The sequence below is a fragment of the Hyperoodon ampullatus genome (assembly GCF_949752795.1).
Source record: "Hyperoodon ampullatus genome assembly, chromosome: 13".
Taxonomy (NCBI): domain Eukaryota; kingdom Metazoa; phylum Chordata; class Mammalia; order Artiodactyla; family Ziphiidae; genus Hyperoodon; species Hyperoodon ampullatus.
Genome location: NC_136926.1, coordinates 63426352 through 63449171, shown reverse-complemented (window position 1 = coordinate 63449171; position 22820 = coordinate 63426352). Strand labels below are relative to the sequence as shown.

Below are 22820 nucleotides of genomic sequence, written 5' to 3'. Positions count from 1 at the left end.
GTTGAGAAGGAATCCCAGGCAGCTGTAGAGTGTGCAGCACTAAGGAGGAGGGCTGGGGAAAGTTTCCTTAAGGTCGGTTTCTGAAAGGGCTTTTGCTCAGCTCCAGGTCTTACTCCTCTTTCTGGCCAGATGGTGCATGTGTGGTACAGATAAATCTGACCCAAGTGTGGTTTACCTCTGAGTTTAGAATTGGCTGAAAATGACTTAAGGTGGGTTTATGAGGCAGTAAGTGGTTAGAATTTACTAGGTTTTGTTCAATTAAATAGAAGGTTCCTGTGAAACAGGAACTACTTATAATCTTCATTCTACACCCAAGAACAAGTAGGTAGAGTGGCAAGGAGGGTATCTTGCCTTTTAAGATTTATGACCACTCATATCCTTCCTCTTCACAGCGATTTTTCACATTGGATACTTAGCTGAGAATTTCAATCATTTTAGAAGTTTGACTGCTAAATAAGATGTATGTGGTTTTTAGCTTTAATATTTAAAAATATTCTTATTTTCTTATGTTGTGTGTTCCTTAATATTTGAGCTGGGGTGAAAAAATTCATTGGATCTTGTATTACAGTTCTGTCTTGATTTTGTAGATTTCTTGCTTAATCTCAGAAGTTTTACAGGTACGTTGTTGCAGAAACCTAAATTTTTTTGGTTAATTGGTGATAATACTGTAACAGACATTACATTGTGTATTGGTAGGGCTTAGTTTTGAAGAGGAACATTTTCATTGGTTTAGATTTTGTAGTGATAAAACAAATATGGGTTTACACTTGGGCATAATCAGATAATGAAGTGGTTAGCAGAAACCAATAGACCATAGATTACCAAAATTGAGTACAACAAAGCATAATTAACACTATAACTTGACTGTAATTGGTGGGGGAGGGGTGGTGGCTATAGAAACAATAACAGTTCTAAGTGATATGTGAAAATGCTGGTTACTAGCACATGCCATTTGATAGAATGCTAGAAAAATCAGATTTTACAGTAGATTTTAGATAGGATTTTTATATGCTTGAGGCTGACTATTGGCTTATATCCTTTTTTTTTTCTTTCCTTTTAGAATATGGTTTCTAGTTTTAGGGTTTCTGAACTACAAGTGTTACTAGGCTTTGCCGGAAGGAATAAAAGTGGACGCAAGCATGACCTCCTGATGAGGGCGTTGCATTTATTGAAGAGCGGCTGCAGCCCTGCGGTTCAGATTAAAATCCGAGAATTGTATAGACGCCGATACCCACGGACTCTTGAAGGCCTTTCTGATTTATCCACAATCAAATCATCGGTTTTCAGTTTGGATGGTAGCTCCTCACCTGTAGAACCTGACTTGGCTGTGGCTGGAATCCACTCGTTGCCTTCCACTTCAGTTACACCTCACTCGCCGTCCTCTCCTGTTGGTTCTGTGCTGCTTCAAGATACTAAACCCACGTTTGAGATGCAGCAGCCATCTCCCCCAATCCCTCCTGTTCATCCTGATGTGCAGTTAAAAAACTTACCCTTTTATGATGTCCTTGATGTTCTCATCAAGCCCACGAGTTTAGGTAAGTGTTAGAGAAAGCTTTCTTCTGGACAAGAAAGTAAGTAAAGCAAGAGGCCGTCAACTGTTAATTAATGATTTGCTGTTAATATTATAGAACTGAGGCATTAAAATACCAAGTGTTTAAATGTACAAATAAAAAGAAATATTGGCAACCATGACAGAAATCTAGTATAAAACTCTTCATTTGTCAGACTTCCTTCTTATAGCTTAGAACTCAAATTGCTTCTGTGTGTATACGCAAAGACACAAATCTCATTTATTGCCGTGGTTCCACCTTTTGATGCTTTTGATATTTTTACAGAGACTTAGTTTCTGTTTAACATAGCTTTTTAAACTGTTTTCCTAAGGAATAAATCTTTTATACTTAATTTTTTCCTAACGTGGCAGTTTGACACACGTTTTTTAGCTTTTTGTTTAATAACCGTTGACTGCTTAGAAAATGTAATAAATTTTATATTATTAAACGTTGATACATGTGACTTTAACAAATTTATACCTAGGTTCATGACTTCTGTGCTGTAATGGCATAATTTCTTACTGGCTAATGAAATTATTTACAGAGGTATTTGAATTTATTGATAAAATAAATTGTTTGGGAAATAGCATTTCATAGTTAGTCCGGGAGGTCATTTTCCTTTCCATCCTAGGAAGAACCCTTTTTGTCTCAAGTCATTTGAAAACTCTCTTAAATATATCAGTGTGCTTTTTTAGTTTTGTATAGGACTATACTTGTACATCTTGGTTGAACTAGAAGGAAATTTTGAGGGGCAGGGCTGGTTAATGGGGTCAGTATGGCCTGATGGTGGCGGGCCAAGGTGGATATACTTTTCCCAGGCCCTTTCTCCTTGCTTTGTTTTTGTTTAACAAAACTGAGCCAGGGAGGTAGAGTAATGCGTTTTATCCCTTCATTACATTCATTCTGAAATAAGGATTCTGTGTTTGTTCGCATTTGTGCAAAGTCCTTTGAGTAGAATTATTGCATCAAAGAGTAAGGACTCTTGATAACATATTACTAAATTAGTTTCCAGAATAGCTGTGCCAGTTTAAATTCCACAAAGTGAGAGAATGTCTCTCGTTGCACTTTTTACTTCCTGCCTTTATTGATCTTTGCAATTTCGGTAGATGAAAACTTGTATCTTGTTTAGATTTTTCATTTTTAAAATTAATAACAGGAACAAATGTTTAAAATGTTTATTACCCAGCTGTGTTTCTTTTATGATTTTACTTTCATTTTTAACTTTTTTTAACCAGGTTCATTTATCTGCTTAAAATGTTTCCATAATTTATTTTTTTATTTCTCCTTTTTTCATGGTTTTTGGTTCACACCAATGTACATAGAGTGTCATGGCTCATTCACATGTTTCTTAGGAATTATTGCAAATTTATTTCTTCGTGTTTTGAGAAAGATTCAGATGAGTAATGTGCTTAGGTGACCCTACCTCATGGAACTCCTCAGGAATATGGCTAAGGAAGGACTGAGCATAAGAGGCCATGTGGGGTCCTGGTTACAGGGGAAGGTGTTTCACAGCCGGATCGAATGCCTGGAAGGAAGATGACTGGAGATGGAGAGAAGATGCAGCAGCATGTCTTCCCTGCTCCTAGCGTCAGCGGTGTGCCAAGAAGCGAGCTCTTAAGAGGCTTTGTGCCTTGCTTTCCATACTTTCCTTTGTTCAGAAACAGAAATAGGAATTTTCTTACTTTTCTATATTCTTCAGAGTTTCTCTTTCATTAACCTCAATTAAAGGAAGGTAATAGGCTTTTTATAAATTTACTAAAATAAAATTTTTGTATCTCACGTGGCTTAGATAAAATAATGCCAGAGGCATTTTTTGTTGAAGAGTGGGTAAGAAGAAAACCTGCCTTTTGCTCATAGCTTACATTAGAATGTAAGAAATACATAAAACCTCAGAGCTTATAAAATAACTTTTTGCTCCTGAGCTAAAAAATTGTTGACTCATGTATTTTTCAGGAGTTCTGCCTATCATTGTTTCTATAAACTTTATAAACAGATTTTTGTTTTAAAACAAGGCTTAAACATTTCCTTATCCTGCCTTCCCTAAAAAGAAAAAGAAAAAAGAATTTTCTTAATGTATATAGTCTTGTTATTTCAGGTTGATAAAACAGTGATCTATAAAAGGCTGTTTTAGACTTTGAAGTAGAAAGTTAAAAAATCGGCATAATACCATATAGTCTGCCAAATAAAAGTGGAAAAATTTAATCATTTCCAGTAACGACCTTCATATGAAAATTTTTAGTGTCATGATGTCTAAAGCAATGCAGTGACATTTAGAAATTGCCTTAAGTTTTAATGATTTGGTTATATAATGTTGAAAATACTTGTAAAAATAAAAATTTGAGGTAAATCCATTTATTTGGAACACTGTTATGGAGAAACCTATTTACATTTGGGAACTGAGAATTAGCCTCAGGAATTGAAAGAGATAACAAATCCGTATTTCAAAGCACATATTCTTTACATCTGTGGGCCAGTCTGTGTATTCTCGATTTAATATATAGTTGATTAGATGATTTCTAAGCCATCAACATCCTGTTGAGCAGGAATTAATTAACAACATGGGAAAGATTGGAAGAGCCCTGGTAGAAAAAAACAAACAAAATCAAAAAATGTCATTCCAAAACCTCTTGAGAATATTGAAACCAATAGTCCTTTAGTATTGAGGGAATCGCTGTTACAGCAAGGCGCATGTATATCAATAGATATACATTATTACATAGTTTTGCAGTTTGGTTTTATTAAAATTGTTTAAATAAAATTATTTTAGCATTTAAAATGGCAAACTGTGGCATTTAGAAAGCATGAGTGTACACAATAATGCTAAGTGAGGTTCTCTATAGCTGAGGTTTTACTGTAACAGATGCATAATCCCCTAATCTGAAAACAGGCTAACAAAATCTCTCTTCTCTTCCCTTAAATAGCTCTTCTAATTTGCTCTCACAGGCAGTATTTTTGTCTTTTTTTTTCAATTTTCTGTTTTCTTCTCTTCTTTTTTTTAAGATTTCTTTTGATGATGAAATCCTTTCTCTTTAAAAAGTTTGTCTATATTCAGTCTGTACAAAAGAATACATAAAAAACATTGTTATAAAGAATATCCATGAATGAACACCTGTGAAACCACTGCACAGTTTTTAAGAAAGGAACATTGCCAGTATCTTTGAAGCCATTTCCTTGCCTTTTCCTTTTTGAGTTAAATCACTATTCTGGATTTTGTGTTTCTCTCTTTTGCTTGTTTTACCATATGTGTATAAAAAATGCAATGTTTAATTGGCTTTTGAAATTTATATGATGGTATACTGTGTATATATTCTTCTGTGACTAGCTCTTTTTGTTCACTCTGTTTATAAACATCTACATGTCGATATGTCTAACTGTTTAGTATTTTGTGAAATACCTTCAAAGTATTATGAGTCTTTGATTCCTTAAAATTTCTTCATTGTGCTTTTCAGATTACAAAAGTAATTTATGCTAGTAATTGAAAATTCAAACATAGAAGTATAACAAAAAGGGAAAGTCGCTCATAACCTCATTTATTACTCAGCTTGAGTCATATCAATAATTAACTGTTTCTCTGCGTGTTATGTCATCTTTTTTCTCTTCCCCTTCATTAAACAAGGCTCTTCTAACCACAGAGCCACTGTTCCACTTTTCTGGTGGAGGTAGTAGGCATTATTCTACTTGTACCACTGTGAAAAGTGCCCTCTGGCGTTCTGCGCCTTGACAGTCTTTCTTAACTGTATTTCTTAGAAATATGTTGTACATCTGTAGATTATAGTAGGTCTGTTATCTTGTAGATGTACCATAACTGAACCAATATTCTGTTGATGTACATTTTCAGTTGTTTTCAGTTTTTATTATTTATTCAGAAGTATTTTAGTGTATAACATGTCTTGGGCACTATTCTTGCAGTCTTAGAAACATTGCTGCTGTGAGCATTTTTGCATATGTGTTTCTGAATACTTGCGTTGCATATTCATGAAATGTAAATGCCTAGATGTGAATATTTTGGGTCAAAGAGTATGATTATTTAATATTTTGATATTGAACTTTTGTAGAGAAATTTTGGTTGCTTCAGAAGCATCGTAGCAATTTATACTCCCAATAATGTATGAATGTATTATTTTCCCTACACCTCATCAGCATTGTGTTGTTGGTCTTTTCATCTTTGTAATCTGATAGGTGACAAATTAATGAGCATCAACATCTTTTCTTATTCTTAAATTTCTGAATATTAGGAAATACTCATTAAGCCTCTGGGTGCAGTTAAACAGGTTTAAAGTGATATGCACATTAATGTAAAGCCATTAAAATACAATCTCACTTCTAAAGAATTTGGATAATTTCGTTTCTGTTAACTCAGTTAACAAGTATATAATGAGGATTTAATTTGGATATGGTCATGTAGCCTAATTGTGGAGAAGTCAGAAGTATGGAGTGGGCTTTAGGAATTTTGCTGTTTAGTTGGAGAGAGACTATTACCATGCGAGAAAAGTAGCAAGCAGTTATATATGCTTGTATGACGAAGCCCTATAACTTGTGAACCTAAAGCTCAAATATTGTATTGGCCTAATGAATGAAGAAGTTAATCAAGACTTTTTGGAGTAGGAGTGACACTTGAGGGAGCTTTGAAGGATGAATGTGCCTGCTTTGAATTGATGGAGTGTATAGGAGAGTAGGCGTCAGGAAGGATGAGAACTGTGAGTAGTCACAGGAGTAGAAATAAAAATGACACAGTTGTGAGACCTGACAGTGAGTAGAGCAGGACTTCGGGAGACACTGGAAATGTAGATTTGTTAGGAAAGAGTTGAGGCCATTGTTATGGAGGTTCTCATAGATAAAGGAGTTTAGACATGGTTCATTCACAGATAAGTTCTGCTTAGCATTTTTCAGCAGAGGGATGGTGATGAAAAAGTGGTGCTAAGGATTACCAGCTCTGCACTTGTGTTCTGATGAGGGACTGGCAGAGAGGCAGGGTTGCTTCTTCATTTGTACAAAGTAATAATAGGTTTTGAGTAGGATGGTGGTAGTGAAAACAGAGAGGAGGCAGCCAATCAGAAAATTAAAAAACAAAACAAAACAGGACTTAATGACTAACTGGATATAGGGGATGAAGACGGAGAACTGAGATAAAGGAAATGAATGATTTCTGTGATTGAACAATTGGTAACAATTCTCCTCTTTTCATAATTCTGAATTAAAGCCACTGTTTTACAGGAGCGTGAAACCTCAGTACTCTGCCCTCCCCAAATGATCTTTGCAGCTGTTGTATAGGGAGAAAAGTATTTTAGTATTAAACATCACTGATGATTATTAATATAGTGATTGTTTCTATATAGATAAAATTCTTCCAGGTGATTCAAGTTTTCTATATTCTATTTAAATCTCATAAAATTAGAAAAAGTTTGCTGTGTGTATAGGAGGATTATCATTTAAAAATGTTCTCATAAAGCAGTGTTTAATGATAACTGTAAACAATTGATTATTGAAATATAGATGCATATTCAGTCAAGTGTTCATTGAAAGCATTCATTGTTTTAATGAGTACTAGAACATCATTGAATCTGTTAAAGTTCTTTGAGAAGAAAATACACTTCAGTTTTTAATAATACACTTCTGAAGGATGACTTCATTAGATAATCTTTTTTAACTAGCTAATCATCTGTATGCCGATAATTATTTTGTGTCTTAATAAGTCTCCCAACTTAGAAGTTTTAAAATTTAAAATTTTCTCTTATATGAATGCTCTGTGTAATTGAATATAAAGTATTGAAAACAAAACACAACAACAAAAGAAACAAAACAAACAAGAACAGAAGAGACCTGAATCTTGGATAGAATTCTCCTGGGGGGTGTTTTTGACTTCCTCAGACTTTTCATTAGATGATACTGTAGTCAAGGATGAAATGTAATTTTGAAGGTTGTGTTATATTTTGATTAAAATTAGTATGTTAGAATAAAGAATGATAAATGTTTAACATTGAACCTGCTTTAGAGTGACTTTACTTTCATGAGTCCAAGATGAATGTAGCTTAGTACTTTATATTGGTGTATTTTAACCATAAAAGTTTCAGAATTCGGCAGACTCTTTATCAGAAGTACCTGGTTATTGCAGGTTCTTCTGTTACTGGATTTGTTATTGGAATATTATCTATCTTTCTTTTTTCTTCCCCAGTTCAAAGCAGTATTCAACGGTTTCAAGAGAAGTTTTTTATTTTTGCTCTGACACCTCAGCAAGTTAGAGAGATATGCATATCCAGGTAAGAGGAGTTTGGAATATATTCTCCAGGATGTTGGTGTATTAGTCTGCTAGGCCTGCCGTAACAAAGTACCACAGAGTGGGTGGCTTAAACAACAGAAATTTGTCTTCTCACATTTCAGGAGGCTTGAAGTCCAAGACTAAGGTGTTGACAGATTTGGTTTCTTCTGAGGCCTCCCTCCTTGGCTCGCAGATGGCTTCCTTCTTGCTGTGTGTACTCACATGGCGTTTCCTCTGTGTGCCTGTGTATTCCTGGTGTCTCTTCTTCTTCTTATAAGGACACCAGTCCTAGTGGATTAAGGCCTCACCCTTATGACCTCATTTAATCTTAATGACCTCTTTAAAGTCCCCAACTCCACAGACAGTCACATTGGGGGTTAGGGCTTCAGCATATGAATTTTGGGGAACACAGTCAGTCCATAACAGTTGGGCCATTTCTCCTTAAGTAAGTAAGCATAGTATATTTTGACTAAGTTTAGCCAAATATTTAATAAATACTCTGTTAGAAAAAAAATTTAACTTTTGAATAAAACCCCTTTGAATTACTCTTTGTCACATTTGGCAGTAACTTTTTATTTTTTTAATTTTTTAAATTAATTATTTATTTGCGGTACACGGACCTCTCACTGTTGTGGCCTCTCCCGTTGCGGAGCACAGGCTCCGGACGCACAGGCTCAGCGGCCATGGCTCTCAGGACCTAGCTGCTCCGCGGCATGTGGGATCTTCCCGGACCGGGGCACGAACCCGTGTCCCCTGCATCGGCAGGCGGACTGGCAGTAACTTTTTTTTTTTATTAAACTTTTATTCTAAATATAGCAACATAAAGAATTTGTGGTAACAGAACAAAGAGTGACCATAAACTTCATCATCCAAACGTAGGCATTTTTAGAGTGAAAATGGATATTATTAATAATTTTTTCTGGGATAAGAACATAAACTGGGACCATTCTGAGCTATATGGTCACCTAGACCAAAAAATTAGCAGAAATCTGAAAACAATTATGAAAAATACTCTTAGCTTTTCCATTTCAAAAAATAGGGTAAACTTAAACACATTTATAAAGAGCAAATGAACTAGGAGTCAGGAGGAAAGAAAAGGAAATCTGTAGTATATACTTTCCCAGTTAAAAATATAGTCATACTTGGTGTTAATAATATATTATTTATAAGACTTTAGAAAGATTTAGCATAAGAAAACTGAGACTGAGACTCCCGGAGGTCACATGATTTTCTGGGATTGTAGAGTTAAAAGTTGGAACAAAGAGTTGAGCAAATTAGAGGTTTTTTGCATCCTTTCAGCTCTTCATTAGAACACTCACCTTTGAGATGTTAATAGGAGTTTTTAAAAGTAAAGATTCTGTAGTTAAGTTTTGGAAATTCTGTATTCAACCTAGGTACATAGTTCTTAAAGCCAGACTTTTCAGAGTCTTTAATATGTTAATGTGTATTGTCAGTCTCCCAGGATGGTGGATCCAAATTTATGGGCCTCTCTCTTTTAAACATCCTGACATCTTGAAGATGCACTGTTGTTATGTGGAAGAGTATGGGACACACACAGCTTTAGATTCTTTCATTAATCACATCACCGCTCTCAACAAAGTCTCAGAATGATTTTATAACTTGACCTGGTAAAATTTGAGCTCCCAAAAAGTAGTGCTTAGATAGTCTGGCTCTCCCACAAAAGGGAAAAAGACAAAGTGTTGAAAAATAAGATTAAAAGAAAAAAAAAAAAAAAGACAGTACTAAGGATTAGTCCAAAAGACCCAATATCCAAATATCCAAATAATAGGAGTTTTAAGAAAAGTAGAGAAAATTTAGATGAGGAGATTATCAAAGAAGTAAAATGAATGTAGCTTGATGCAGTTCATGTCCACCAGGGGCAAGACATTGCAGGCAGTTTATAAATTGGAAGTACTTTCAATCTTGGGGATAGTAATAAACCAACTAAAAAATTAATAGGATAAATGAAAAATTATATTTTATATCCAAGCCATATCATTATTATTAAGTTTCGTGTGTTATTCATTGATGATTCCTTGCTTGAGAACATTTACTAAGTGTTTATTAGGTACAAAACACTGTATTATATGACATGCCTCTTTTCTACAAGTTGCTTGCAGTCTCGTTAGTGAACTAGCTCATATACATAAAATGATTGTTGGCATTGCAAGAGCCAGTATGGAAAGAGCCAATTCAGTAATGACAAGTAAGAGCTGATTTATAGGAGAAGATTACTATTAACGGTGGTGGTCTGGGAAAGCTTCTTTAGGGTGTTGGGTGGGCCTTTGAAGGAAGGAGATTATTTACTCAGCATGGAATTGTGAATAATATGTACCATTTGCCTTAAAAAGGTGTGTGTGTGTAATTTGCCTAGTGCATAAAGTATGTCTGGACAAATATGATAAGCTGCCTCTGGAGGAGGGAATCAGGTGGCCGGGGTCGGAATTGGGGGAGTCTCTTCACTTTATATCCTTTTTTGTATCTTTTTGAAGTTTGAACTATGTGAATGTATTAACTAGTCAAAAAAAGTGAATGACTAAAATTTAAATTATTTTCAATTAAAAATTTTAATCATGTTCTGGAGATGGATGGTGGTGATGGTATAATGTGAGTGTACTTAAAGCCATGGAACTATACACTTTAAGATGGTTAACATGATAAATTTTATCTTACGAATATTTAACCACAATAAAAATTAAAAAAAAAATTAACCATAAAAGTAAGGCTATTTGTGATCCTACCAGCAAAGAAGACAAAACACACATACACATGTGCATGCAAACTCCAACCTTTTCAGAGTTGGGTAATCAAATAGTAAAAAATCTCCTTCTTCCTAAGAAGCAGAAATAACAGTTTGGTACCCATTACCTAGGTTTAATAATTATCAACATTTTGGAATCTGTATGTGACCACTCCTCAACTTTTTTTCCTGAAATTTTTTTTTTTTTTTTTTTGCGGTACGCGGGCCTCTCACTGTTGTGGCGTCTCCCTTTGCGCAGTGCAGGGTCAGCGGCCATGGCTCACCGGCCCAGCCGCTCCATGGCATGTGGGATGTTCCCGGACCGGGGCACGAACCCGTGTCCCCTGCATTGGCAGGCGGAATCTCAACCACTGCGCCACCAGGGAAGCCCTTGCCTGAAATATTTTAAAGGAAATTGCAGACGTCGTATAATTTCACCCAGAAATACCTCAAGATACAGCTCTAATTTTTAACGTACTCACACTAAAAAATTAATAATTCTTTAATATAAAAGTGTCTACCCTATATTGAAATTTTCTCAGTTGTTCTTCAGTATTCAGACATGTATTATTTTGACTTTTATGTCTCCCAAGATTTAAAAAAACTTTGAAGTAATCTTAGGTTTATAGAAAAGATGTGAAAGTAGTAGATAATACTCTTCAGCCAGTTCCTTTAATATTACCATGTTGCGTAATTGTAAGTGCAATTATCAAAACCAAGAAATTAACCTTGGTGTAATACTATTAACTAAACTACAGTCTTTATTCAGGTTTCATCAGTTTTTCTGCTAATTAATTTCTGTTCCTGATCCAATCCAAGATCCCAAATCACATTTAATAGTTGTGTCATTAGTCTCTTTCAGTCTGTGATGGTTTCTTAGTGTTTTCTTCTCTTTCTTAACTTTTGATATTTTTGTGGAGTACTGATCAGGTATTTTGAGAACGTTCCTCAGTTTGGGTTTGTCTTATGTTTTGTCATGATTAGATTGAGATTATGCATTCTTAGCAAGAGTACCTCAAGTTATATGCCCTTCTCAGTGTATCATAACAGTGCTCCATAATATTGATACATCTTATATTTGGTGATGTTAATTTTGATCACTTGGGTAAGGTACTGTTCACCAGACTTCTGCACTGTAAAGTTGCTGTTTTTTTCCTTTATTAATAATAAATATCTTGGGGGAGATATTTTGAGACTAGGCACATATTCTGTTTATCTTCAAATTTTTCCCACCGATTTAGCGTTCACTCATGGATCTTGCCTTCAGTAATTACTTCATCATAAACACTCTTGTGCTCCAATGATGTGATTTTTCTGTTATTATTATTCTTTTTCACATTGGAGTTATTCTTTTGTAAGGAAGAGCTGTCCTTGCCCCCCATTTATTTATTCAATTACTTGCTTGTATCTGTGTGGGCCCTGGAGTACTCTGGGTTGTAATCCAGTGCTATATAATTCATATTGTTGCTCAAACTTTTCTACATTTGGCTATTGGCCATTCTTTCAGGTTGGCTCCTATGCCCTTTTGATATGTCTCCATGCATTTCTGAGGACTACTTTACTGCTCCAGGCTCATCTTTTATTTTCTCTGCCCCAGTTCTGGAAAGATAACTTCTCCAAGGAGCTCTGGTTCCGCTCTTGCAGTACTTCCTACCACTTTCTTTGGAAAAAAGTGGTTCATTTGACTCTGTTAGCATATTACACATTCTGGATTTGGATAACTGTGCTTCTTGTGGTATCATTTGACTTCTATCCCTATGGTTCTCAAATTTTGCTGCATATTAGAATCAACTGGGGAGCCTTTAAGACTCCAGATACCCAGATTTCATTCATACCAATTAAATTAGAATCTCTGAGGATGGAACCCAAACAGCAGTAGTTTTTAAAGCTCCCCAGGTGTTTCCAGTTTGCAAATTTAAAAACTACTGCTGTGCATCCAGCTCCTCCCCTTTGCCTGTAATGGTGATAAGGTCTAAACCAGAGGCGTGAATACATTCAGGTTTGGGTTGTTGTTTTTTTTCTGTTACATCTTATAACGATTGATCAGTGAGTTCAGCTCTGTTCTTGGCTATAGCACCACTCCTCCCATTGGGTACCATTGCCTCTGTAATCATGCTCTCTCAGTTTCTTACACTGACATCTCTTGCATGTTCCCAAAATCAGTGTGTGATTCTCTTCTCACTGCCCTGTGATAGTATCCGTGAATGTGCTTTTTTTTTTATTAACTGGCTTCAAAGAGATTTTTGCTTCGTATATATTTCAGTCTATTGCCTATTTCATTAATGGCATGGGATCTGCCTGGACAGGCCTCTTTGTATTATCCCATACATCATCTGCCACATCCCCTCAGTTTGCTACACTCTGTTGATCCTTCTTTTATGTCTCTTTCAAGATTTAAAACTTGAATTAACTCTACCTTTGAGGGTGTTAGCATGGTCTTTAGAATAGTATCGATTGGAATGTAAATTCTGGCTCAATCACTTAAGTCTGTATGCCCCTAGGTAAGTTCCTGAAGCCTATTGAGTCTTATTTACCCAGTGTGTAAAATTGGAAAAATAATCACCACCTCATTCAATGGTTGGTGGTTGAATGCCACAGCTGGCTCTACCTCTGCTCATCCTGGTGAGTAGCATCACCATCTATCTAGTTGCACCATTCCGAAACCTGGGTACCATCCTAGGTCCCCTTATCCTACCTTTCTGTATCTAGGCAGTCATTGAGTCCTATCAGTTTTTATCCCTAAATATCATTCAGTGATATTTATGTTTAAATAACTTTCAAGCCCTCATCTTTTGCCTATACAGTTGTAATGACCTCCTAACTCTCCCAGCTGACCAAGTGATCTTTCTAAAGCCTATTCAGTTTTTTCTTTCTTGTGCTCAAAAACCCTGTAGTTTTTTCTTTCTTGTGCTTAAAAACCTTATGAAGTCCATACTCCACTGCTTGACAGTTCTCTTCAACATCCTACTCTACTCGTCTTCTTTTTTTAAAATTTAATTTTTTAAATTGAAGTATAGTTGATTTACAGTATTGCATCAGTTTTGGGGGAGGTGCAGCTATGTTATTCAGATATATATGTATCTTTTTTAGATTCTTTTCCATTATAGGTTGTTACAAGATATTGAATATAGTTCCATGTGCTATACTGTAAATCCTTGTTATTTATTTTATATATATGGTGGTATCTTTCAATCCCATACTCTTAATTTATCCCTACCCCTAGCCCCATTTCCCTTTTGGTAACCATAAGTCTGTTTCCTATGTCTGTGAGTTTGTTTTCTGTTTTGTAAATAAGTTCATTTGTGGTTTTTTTTTTAGATTCCGCATATAAGTGGTATATAATATTTGTCTTTCTCTGTCTGACTTACTTTACTTAGTATGATAATCTCTTGGTCCACCCATGTTGCTGCAAATGACAATATTTTATTCTTTTTTATGGCTGAGTCATATTCCACAGTGTTTGTGTGTGTGTGTGTGTCTATGTGTATGTGTATCTTCTTTATCCATTCATCTGTTGATGGACACTTAGGTTGCTTCCATGTCTTGACTATTGTAGTGCTGCTGTGAACGTTGGGGTGCATGTATCTTTTTGAATTAAGAGTGTTTGTCTTTTCTGGATATATGCCTGGGAGTGGGATTGCTGAGTCATATGGTAACTCTAGTTTTTTAGGGAACTTCCACACTGTACTCCATAGTGGCTGCACCAATTTGCATTCCCACCAACAGTGTAGGAGGGTTCCTTTTCCTCCACATCTTCTCCAGCATTTATTATTTGTAGACTTTTTGATGATAGCCCTTCTGACTCATGTGAGGTGATACCTCATTGTAGTTTCGATTTACATTTCTCTGATAATTAACAATGTTGTTGGCCATCTGCATTTCCTTTTTGGAAAAATGTCTGTTCTGTTCATTTTTTAATCAGGTTTTTTTTTTTGATGTTGAGTTGTATGAGCTGTTTATAAATGTTGGATATTGATTCCTTATCAGTCATATCATCTGCAAATATTTTCTGCCATTCAGTACATTGTCTTTTTGTTTTGTGGATGGTTTACTTTGCTTTGTAAAAGATTTTATATTTGATTAGGTCCCATTTGTTTATTTTTCCTTCCTTTTCCACGTTAAGGAAGTTTTCAGCTGTTATGTCTTCAAATATGTTCTCAGGCCCTTTCTCTTTCTCTTCTCCTTTTGGGGGCCCCTATAATGTGAATTATTAGTGCTTTTTGATGTCCCAGAGGTCTCTTAAACTATCCTCATTTGTTTTCATTCTTTTTTGTTTTTTCTGTTCAGTGGCAGTGGTTTCTGCTACTGTCTTCCAGCCCACTGATCCATTCCTCTGTATCATTTAGTCTGTTGTTGATTCCTTCTCGTATATTTTTCATTTCAGTTATTATATTCTTCATCTCTGGTTGTTCGTTATATTTTCTAACTCTGTTAAAAACTTCTAACTTCTCACCCTGTGCATCCATTCTTCTCCCACATTCTTTGATCATCTTACGATCATTACTCTTTCTCGGGTAGATTGCCTATCTCTGCTTCACTTAGTTTTTCTTCTGGAGTTTTATCTCGTTCCTTCATCTGGAAAATGTTCCTCTGCCACCTCATTTTATCTGAGTTGCTCGTTGTATTTTTATGTATGTGGGAGGTTAGTTTTGTTTCTCGACTTCGGAGAAGTGGCCTCTGTAGGATCTACTAAACTTTTTTTTTTTTTTTTTTTTTGGTGGTATGTGGGCCTCTCACTGCTGTGGCCTCTCCCACCGCGGAGCACAGGCTCCGGACGCACAGGCCAAGCAGCCATGGCTCACGGGCCCAGCCGCTCCGCGGCATGTGGGATCCTCCCGGACCGGGGCACGAACCCGCATCCCCTGCATCGGCAGGCGGACCCCCAACCACTGCGCCACCAGGGAAGCCCTACTAAACTTTTTTTAATCATCTCATCTCCTGTCACTCTTCTTTAGCAGCCTATACTCTAGCTAGACTTTCATAGCTGTGCATCTTTGCATATCCTCTTCCTCCTTACTCTGCTTGGCAAACCTGAGTCATGTTTTGTTTTGTTTTTTTTCTTTGCGGTACATGGGCCTCTCACTGTTGTGGCCTCTCCTGTTGGGGAGCACAGGCTCCGGACGCGCAGGCTCAGCGGCCATGGCTCACGGGCCTAGCCGCTCTGCGGCTTGTGGCATCTTCCCGGACCGGGGCACGAACCTGTGTCCCCTGCATTGGCAGGCAGACTCTCAACCGCTGCGCCACCAGGGAAGCCCCCTGAGTCATGTTTTAAGGGCCAGTTCAAGTCTTCCCTCTTCTGTGATGCCTTTTCACATTTCCCCAACTTCATCATTTGTCTCTCTCTGTACTACTCTCATGAACTTATTTTCTATTAGAGCATTTATTTGACTACTTGGTTTCACTAAGAAGTTTGTAAATTCAACATCTCTTACTCATTTTTATATTCTCAGAGCCTGTCACAGTGCCTGGCATATAGTAAATGCCTTTATATCTGATAAATGAGTTCAACATGTGAAAGTTCCTAGAGCAGTGACTGGCAGAAAATGAATGTCAGAAGATGCTTAGCCATTACTCGTCACGTTTGTGAAGATCTGTAACACATTGCATTTCCCAGTTTATGTTAATTTCCCTTACTGGAATAAAGTACAAATCCTTAGTGAACCATTCAAAACCCTTTATAACATTCTCCCGTTTATCTTTCTAGGTTCGTCTTTTGTCTTTTCTCTTTTTAAAAATTACGTTCCCAACCTAACAAGTTTCTGCCATGTATCTGTGGTTGATACTCACCTTTCCTTCTATTGAGAATCACCCTACTAGTGAAGCCACTGTTACTGATGGAAGTGTGTCTCTCTACATGGAAATAGAACCACTGCTGTACAAACCCTGTTTTCTAATTTGTTTGGACTGATTGTGGTAACTGCCTTGAACTTTCAAGACAAAATTGAATTTCCCTCTTTTCTGTAACACTTATTTTTCATAATGTACTATAACACCACATATTATTTTAGTTGTATATATTTGTTACTTACTAGCATATGAGACCTTTGAGAGCAAATACTATGTCTTATTTATCTTTGATGCTCCAGCACCCAGACTTTGCAGTGTTTCTTGATTTTAATGAGCAGAATGATATGAGTTACTCTCAAGAGGTCAGTGTTGTCTAGGATATTTTGAATAGGCATTTGAGAAATGTGGAAGCTACTACTGGCAAGAGAAACAGTTTACAATAATAGCAGCCAGCTGCTCACACTTGTTGAGCACTTCTTATATCCAGGCACTTCACATGTAGTATTAACACGTTTGTCACAACAACTTCATGAAGTAGATGCAGTAATTTTCAGTCTTTAACAGATGTAACTGAGGCACAGAAAGGTTAGGTAATTTGCCCAGGGTCATACAGTTTGGGACTATAGAACTCAGGCTGGTCACTACTGTGCTTTACTGCCTTCCAGTGAACATAGAGAATTGGAAGCAGTAAGAAGCAAGTTGGAACAAGATGGCGGGCTATATGTACTCTCAAGACAGGACTAATCTCTAATGATCTTCTCTCTGACACAGTCCAGGATTTATGATAATGGCTAAGGAGAAGATTTCTTAAACTGTAAAGTGAATACATGTCACTTTGGGAATCTTTCTAAAATTCAGATCTAATTCTGTAGTTTTGGAATGGAGCCTGAGATTCTGCATTTCTAACTACGAAGCTCCCAAGCAGTTACAACGCTCTTCATTGTGGACTCCATTTTGAGTGGCAAGTGTTTAGGAGGTTCCATCCCAGAGATATTTCACATGGGACTCTGTTAGGTTCTCATCTAGAAATTCTAGGAGATTCTGTTTCCTTATTCGGGTACATAGTTATGAAGTTGCTGTGGTATAGAGGTTTTGAGACTCTAGACACCAGTTCTCTCTCCTAGTTCTTTATTAGAATCACCTGAGTAGTTGTAAAAACTACTAATGCTCAGACTGTGTTTCAGAACCAATAAGAATATCTGATGAGTGGGTCTGTATATTAAAACAAAATTTGCAAGTGATTAGAATGCTCAGCCAAGGCTTCAGAACCACTGTAAGTAAACAAATTAATTTATTAATCTCTTTTAGAACCATGCTCCTTTTCCTGTTAACCAAGACTGTTGTCTGTTGAAATAAAAATTGTATTGTGCAAGTTCCCATGAATTGAAAATACTTTAAAATTGCCATAAAGACAAGACTAAATGTTAAGCAAATGAGGGCTTTCATCACTACAGTGTTTTAATTAAGCCTTGTGCTATTGGTAAGGTAGTGTTCATTTTTTAAGGACTAAGAGTAAAAATACCAATAATGCTTTTTTCTGTTGAGAATGTTTCTGTGAATTCTAGTTGTGTTTTCTTAACCCAATTTTTTTCTCTTTCCAACAGGGATTTTTTGCCAGGTGGTAGGAGAGATTATACAGTCCAAGTTCAGTTGAGGTGAGTTTGAAATTTTCTAGTTACTTTAATTTTATACTTGTAACTATATGTATATAGTCCTGAATTTGTAAATACATAAGCATGTTTGAGTACATTATTTAAGAGTATTTCTTTTTTTCCTTTAATGCAGACTTTGCCTGGCAGAGACGAGTTGTCCTCAAGAAGATAACTATCCCAATAGTCTCTGCATAAAAGTAAATGGGAAGCTGTTTCCTTTGCCTGTAAGTTGCTTTTTATTCACAGGCTTTTGTATGTAAGTTTATTATAAATACTAACAAGGCCTAGAAATAGTGATCACTTAGTACCAATGAACAGTCCCAGCATTAAATACTGTTTTCCACTAAAGAGATTCATGGCTCCTTGGGGAAGTGGCTGATTCCAGGTTTGGGGGAGATGGAAAAGATGAGCTTGAAGCATCTTGTGCCAGGAAGCAAGGAAGCTGTGAAAGACTCTTAAGATCATATCAAATGGCATAGTAGCAGGGCAGGACCTGCATATCTAGGGCAGCATGTTGTAGTGGATGTCTGAATGAGCTGGGCCTCAGCCATGGATGAGATGATGAAAGTTAGAGGCTGCTGAGAGCAACTGGACATGGAGATTAAGAATTCTGAGCTTGAGCCTTGATGGTGCACACACTTGGGGGATGGATGCAGTGGTATTTGATTGACAACCTATTGTTTAAGCAGTGAAGTAGTATATGGGCTTCAGCACCTGGGAGATAAACACACACATTCTCTCTCTCAGTGTGTATAGCCTGTTTCTGACCTGTTAGACAGCTCCAGACTCTTCAAATCCTGTTAGTCAAATCTTAATATAACAATTTATTGTTGAACTGGACTATGTATCTATCTCCACTGAGGTTTGGACTAAGTTACTAATTTGGTACAGCTGTGTGGAAGTAAAGCCTTAATCACAATAGTAGTAGAGCATGGCCTGTTTTTCAAGCCCTACAGAGTGGATATGTATTGTAACTGAAGAAGTGCTGTGAGAACAGTGATTCCACCATTATGTTAAGCTGCCATTTCAGCAAAGCAGATACCATGTGACTGTTGAGATAGAGATGGGGCAGCTGTTTAGCAGCCCTGCTGGGCACAAGTCTTGTCTCTGGAATAAGTATATGCGCAACAACTGTGAGCAGGCTGTACCAGGAACAAGTGGTTGTAGTTGAAGCCCAAAGTGAAGATGGCCCATGGCCAAGGCCGACCCTGCCAGTCAAAGATGTGACTTCTTGGTTGTCACGAGTCTCATTTCTCTCATACGTAGCCTGTGGATTTAGAGACCTGAGAAATAACGTGTTTCATGCATTTTATAGGGCTTGAGCAATACTGCACCACTGCCTACTCTTTTTGAAAGATGTCTGTGAGGCTGAAATCATGAGAGAGAGTTTTCTGGGGATGAAAGGGGAAATTTCAGAGGCTGAGCAGATATGGTGGGGAGGAATGCTTACATGGCCTTGTGCATGTTCAAACCCTGGTTGGACATTTTGTCTCTTGGGTTTCTGGCTATAAGCAACAACAGATCTCAGGAGCTGTCTTTTATCTGGATGGATCATATAATGATCTAAACCAAGGGAAGAAGTAGCCTTACTTGGAGCTGAAGGATGCCACTGGGTGGCCAGATGTGTAGCAAAGGAAACCTGGGATTTTGGAATGATAGCACATTTTCCATTGCTTTTCATATCCAATTTTCTTTGTCCACGATGGGCTAAGATTTCTTTTGACCTTTGACTTTTACTGCTATTTAACTCTCATTCTCCTTGAAGAAATATCTAATTATGATGATCTTCTTGGTGTCTATAGACCCACCTTGAAGATCTATCCAGTATTATATGTGCCGATGCTGGGGGGTCGTGTCTGAAATGTGTGAGGCTCTACCTAAACTCTGGCATTGCTTCAGAAAATATGATAGTGACAGATGTGTATACACACGTTCCACACAATTTTCCAGGTGGACCAGTATTTTTGCTATAATATTTTCATCCATGAGATCTGCAGCACCACTATGGATAGCTCTGAATTTGTCATTCTTCCAAGACTTTTGAGAGAGAAGAAATCAGGCAGTTGAGCACTTCCTCTGGGACATTGTTACTCAGTCACTGCTGCTTTCTTACCAAAAGCACTAACGAACCGTTGAGCACTTATACTAAGCTGTTTGTGAACACATCAGCTACTACGTGAAACACCCTTTGTCTGATGAGTCTTGCACTCACCTCTGGAGCCAGAGTCCTGCAGTGGCTCCAGGAGCACTTGTGAGGGAGGAGAAGAAAGGTGAGCATTAGGACAAAGGATTTCAAAACAGATTTCACAAACAGAAGGCAATGGGGTGATGGTGGGGGCAAGGGTGAGCTTGCCTGACCCTAATAGGACCACCCCAAAGACCAGATGCCAGTCTTTCCCAGGTTTTTCGTCTTCAGCCCTGTGAACGCCTATGGAACAGTTGACATAAATTGACATGCAACTGATGAAAAACTGCTGAGACCTCCCCTTGATCCACAATTGCTGTTGTTTGGGTTAATGTAATATGGAGCCTTTACTAGCATGAAGCAGATTTATGAGAATCATGTGAGTGTACTGCTGCCTGAGAAGAAGAAGTGAGCTCTTCACCACCATGGAGATTTTCAGGGACTTTGTTCTAATTGTAAGAAGCATCAACAGGCCACAAAGAAGTTCGACATGTGTCCTTGCCCATGATCCTGGTTTATCATACAACAGATCCTGGAGGAGTAAGTCATGGGATTTCCCATTAGAGCTCTGAATAAATTCGAATTTGTGTCTGGGAACAAGTGTCTATGTGTATGACCTTATTGCAGTATGTAGTCATTATGGATCCATGATGAACAAAGAGTAAACTGAATGGGAAATGGTGTTACCTTGATAATAGCAATGTGTCCCTGGATTCTTAAGGGTCAAATAGTGATGAAAGCAGTTTATGTGCTGTTTTACCCATATCAACATGCTGAGTTTTATAAGACATCTTTATCCCTTGATTTTTCCAGTCCCTTGATACAGGGATGACAGTAAGCAGTTCATAGCAGGACTTGTAGAACGATAAGTGCAGAGTGGACAGACACAAGTGAAACCGCCTCTGAGAATCTTCCCCACACCTCCACCTTTGACTCAAGCAGTGCGAGCATACACACTGACAGCCAAATGAGAAAATTACATGTTTTTAAGGGCAGAAGAGAAAAATTCTTTGCTTGGAGAGTTATTTTGAGAGGCTGAATTATTTTTCCTTTTAAACGGATTTTGAGAAATTTATGTAAACCTGTGGACCTGTAAGGTTGGGGTGTGGAGGTGGGTTGACATGGGGTAGTATTTCTTGGAAAGATTCCAAAGAGTGGAGAGAATGTGTGCTTACAGTTCAGCTGACAAAGATCTCCTAAGTATTTCCTCTCGGTGCAGCGGGAGACTTATTAGTACTAGTGCCATTATCTCAATGTATTCTCTTTCTGAGTTTGCGGATTTCTTTTTGCTGATATATTATTTTTTTCCTGCATATATTAGTTACACCGATGGTCTGCCTCACAGCAAATCTGGCCTGAAGTAAATCAATATTTTTTCTTTTGAAACACACACACACACACACACCAATTTGAAGATATTCCCTTGGCCTAAGATGGGATAATATTGGCATCTAAAAAAATAATACTTAAGTGGACTCAAAATTATCAAATATATAAATGAGTTTATAATTATGCTAAAATAAACCATTGGAGGTTACATCAACTCATTACTCTTAAAAACTGGTTAAGGGAGAGAATCATTGATTTCAGAGTAACCAAATGTTGATGTGGTCAAGTTCTTTATGGAAAGATTTCAACTAATATAAGCAAAAGGAAGAATGGATTTAAAAATTTTTTTTGTAATCCGTAATCATATAATGGATCTAGGTAACCATCATCAATGGATATTAAAACCATTAGGTCAAAGCTGGATGCGGAACTTTATAGTGGAAGGATCAGGCCTACATCAGCTGAACTGATCAACTTTTACATTTCTGAAAATGGGGCAAACAGACATTCTGTGCCTCATGATGTGGTACAATAGGAAGAACGTAACATTCCTTATGTAGTTTTTGTGCCTGAAAATTTGAACCTGAATTTGGTCAAGCCTGTACAACTAATTACCAGCTTAAAACATGGGAGTATCACACTTTCATACTGTGAGGAAGCAGTCTGTCTAATACAGAAGAAGAGGTCATTCTTCAGGTCAGAAGCCCTGGGGTCTCCAATGACAGCACTGGAAAAGGAGTAGAATTGGAGGCAGCGGGTGGGAGAGAATAAAAATTATTCTTTAATATAGAATAAAGGAGACTTCAGAAACAACACTGTGAGGGTCAAGTTTGGATTGCGATTCAAACTGTAAAAAGACATCATATATACCAAACTATGTATGGATAAAGTAATGTGTCTGGGATACCTTATATAATAATCTGAGATGGGGGTAAAGACTGCTTATAAGTAAATTATTGAATTGGATGATAGGTATATGGGAATTTGTTATACTTTTTCCCTATTTTTCTATAGGTTTGAAACTTTCAGTAATAATAAAAAGACATCTCTGAGGCGGTTGAGAAATTGGAATATAAAGATATTAGACAGTTTTTTGTTTGTTTGTTTGTTTGTTTGTTTTGTGGTATGCGGGCCTCTCACTGCTGTGGCCTCTCCCGTTGCGGAGCACAGGCTCCAGACGCGCAGGCTCAGCGGACATGGCTCACGGGCCCAGCCGCTCCGCGGCATGTGGGATCTTCCCGGACCGGGGCACGAACCCGTGTCCCCTGCATCGGCAGGTGGACTCTCAACCACTGCGCCACCAGGGAAGCCCTAGACAGTT

At 37.3% G+C, this 22820-nt stretch overlaps 1 protein-coding gene across 4 annotated transcripts in view; it reads left to right on the top strand.

The window, feature by feature from the left end:
• Window positions 1–1060: 1060 nt before the first annotated feature.
• Window positions 1061–22820, top strand: part of PIAS2 (protein inhibitor of activated STAT 2) — a gene marked incomplete at its 5' end in the record, with an annotated part of 61106 nt that continues 39346 nt past the window's right edge. For 3 of the 4 annotated variants that reach the window (XM_079717819.1, XM_079717821.1, XM_079717820.1), the window contains 4 exons: window positions 1064–1535; window positions 7723–7807; window positions 17938–17988; window positions 18119–18209. In XM_079717819.1, coding sequence (XP_079573945.1) covers window positions 1064–1535; window positions 7723–7807; window positions 17938–17988; window positions 18119–18209 — 699 coding nt within the window. Of the gene's footprint in view, window positions 1536–7722; window positions 7808–17937; window positions 17989–18118; window positions 18210–22820 lie in introns of all 4 variants that reach the window. The other variant, XM_079717818.1, reaches the window with a different exon arrangement.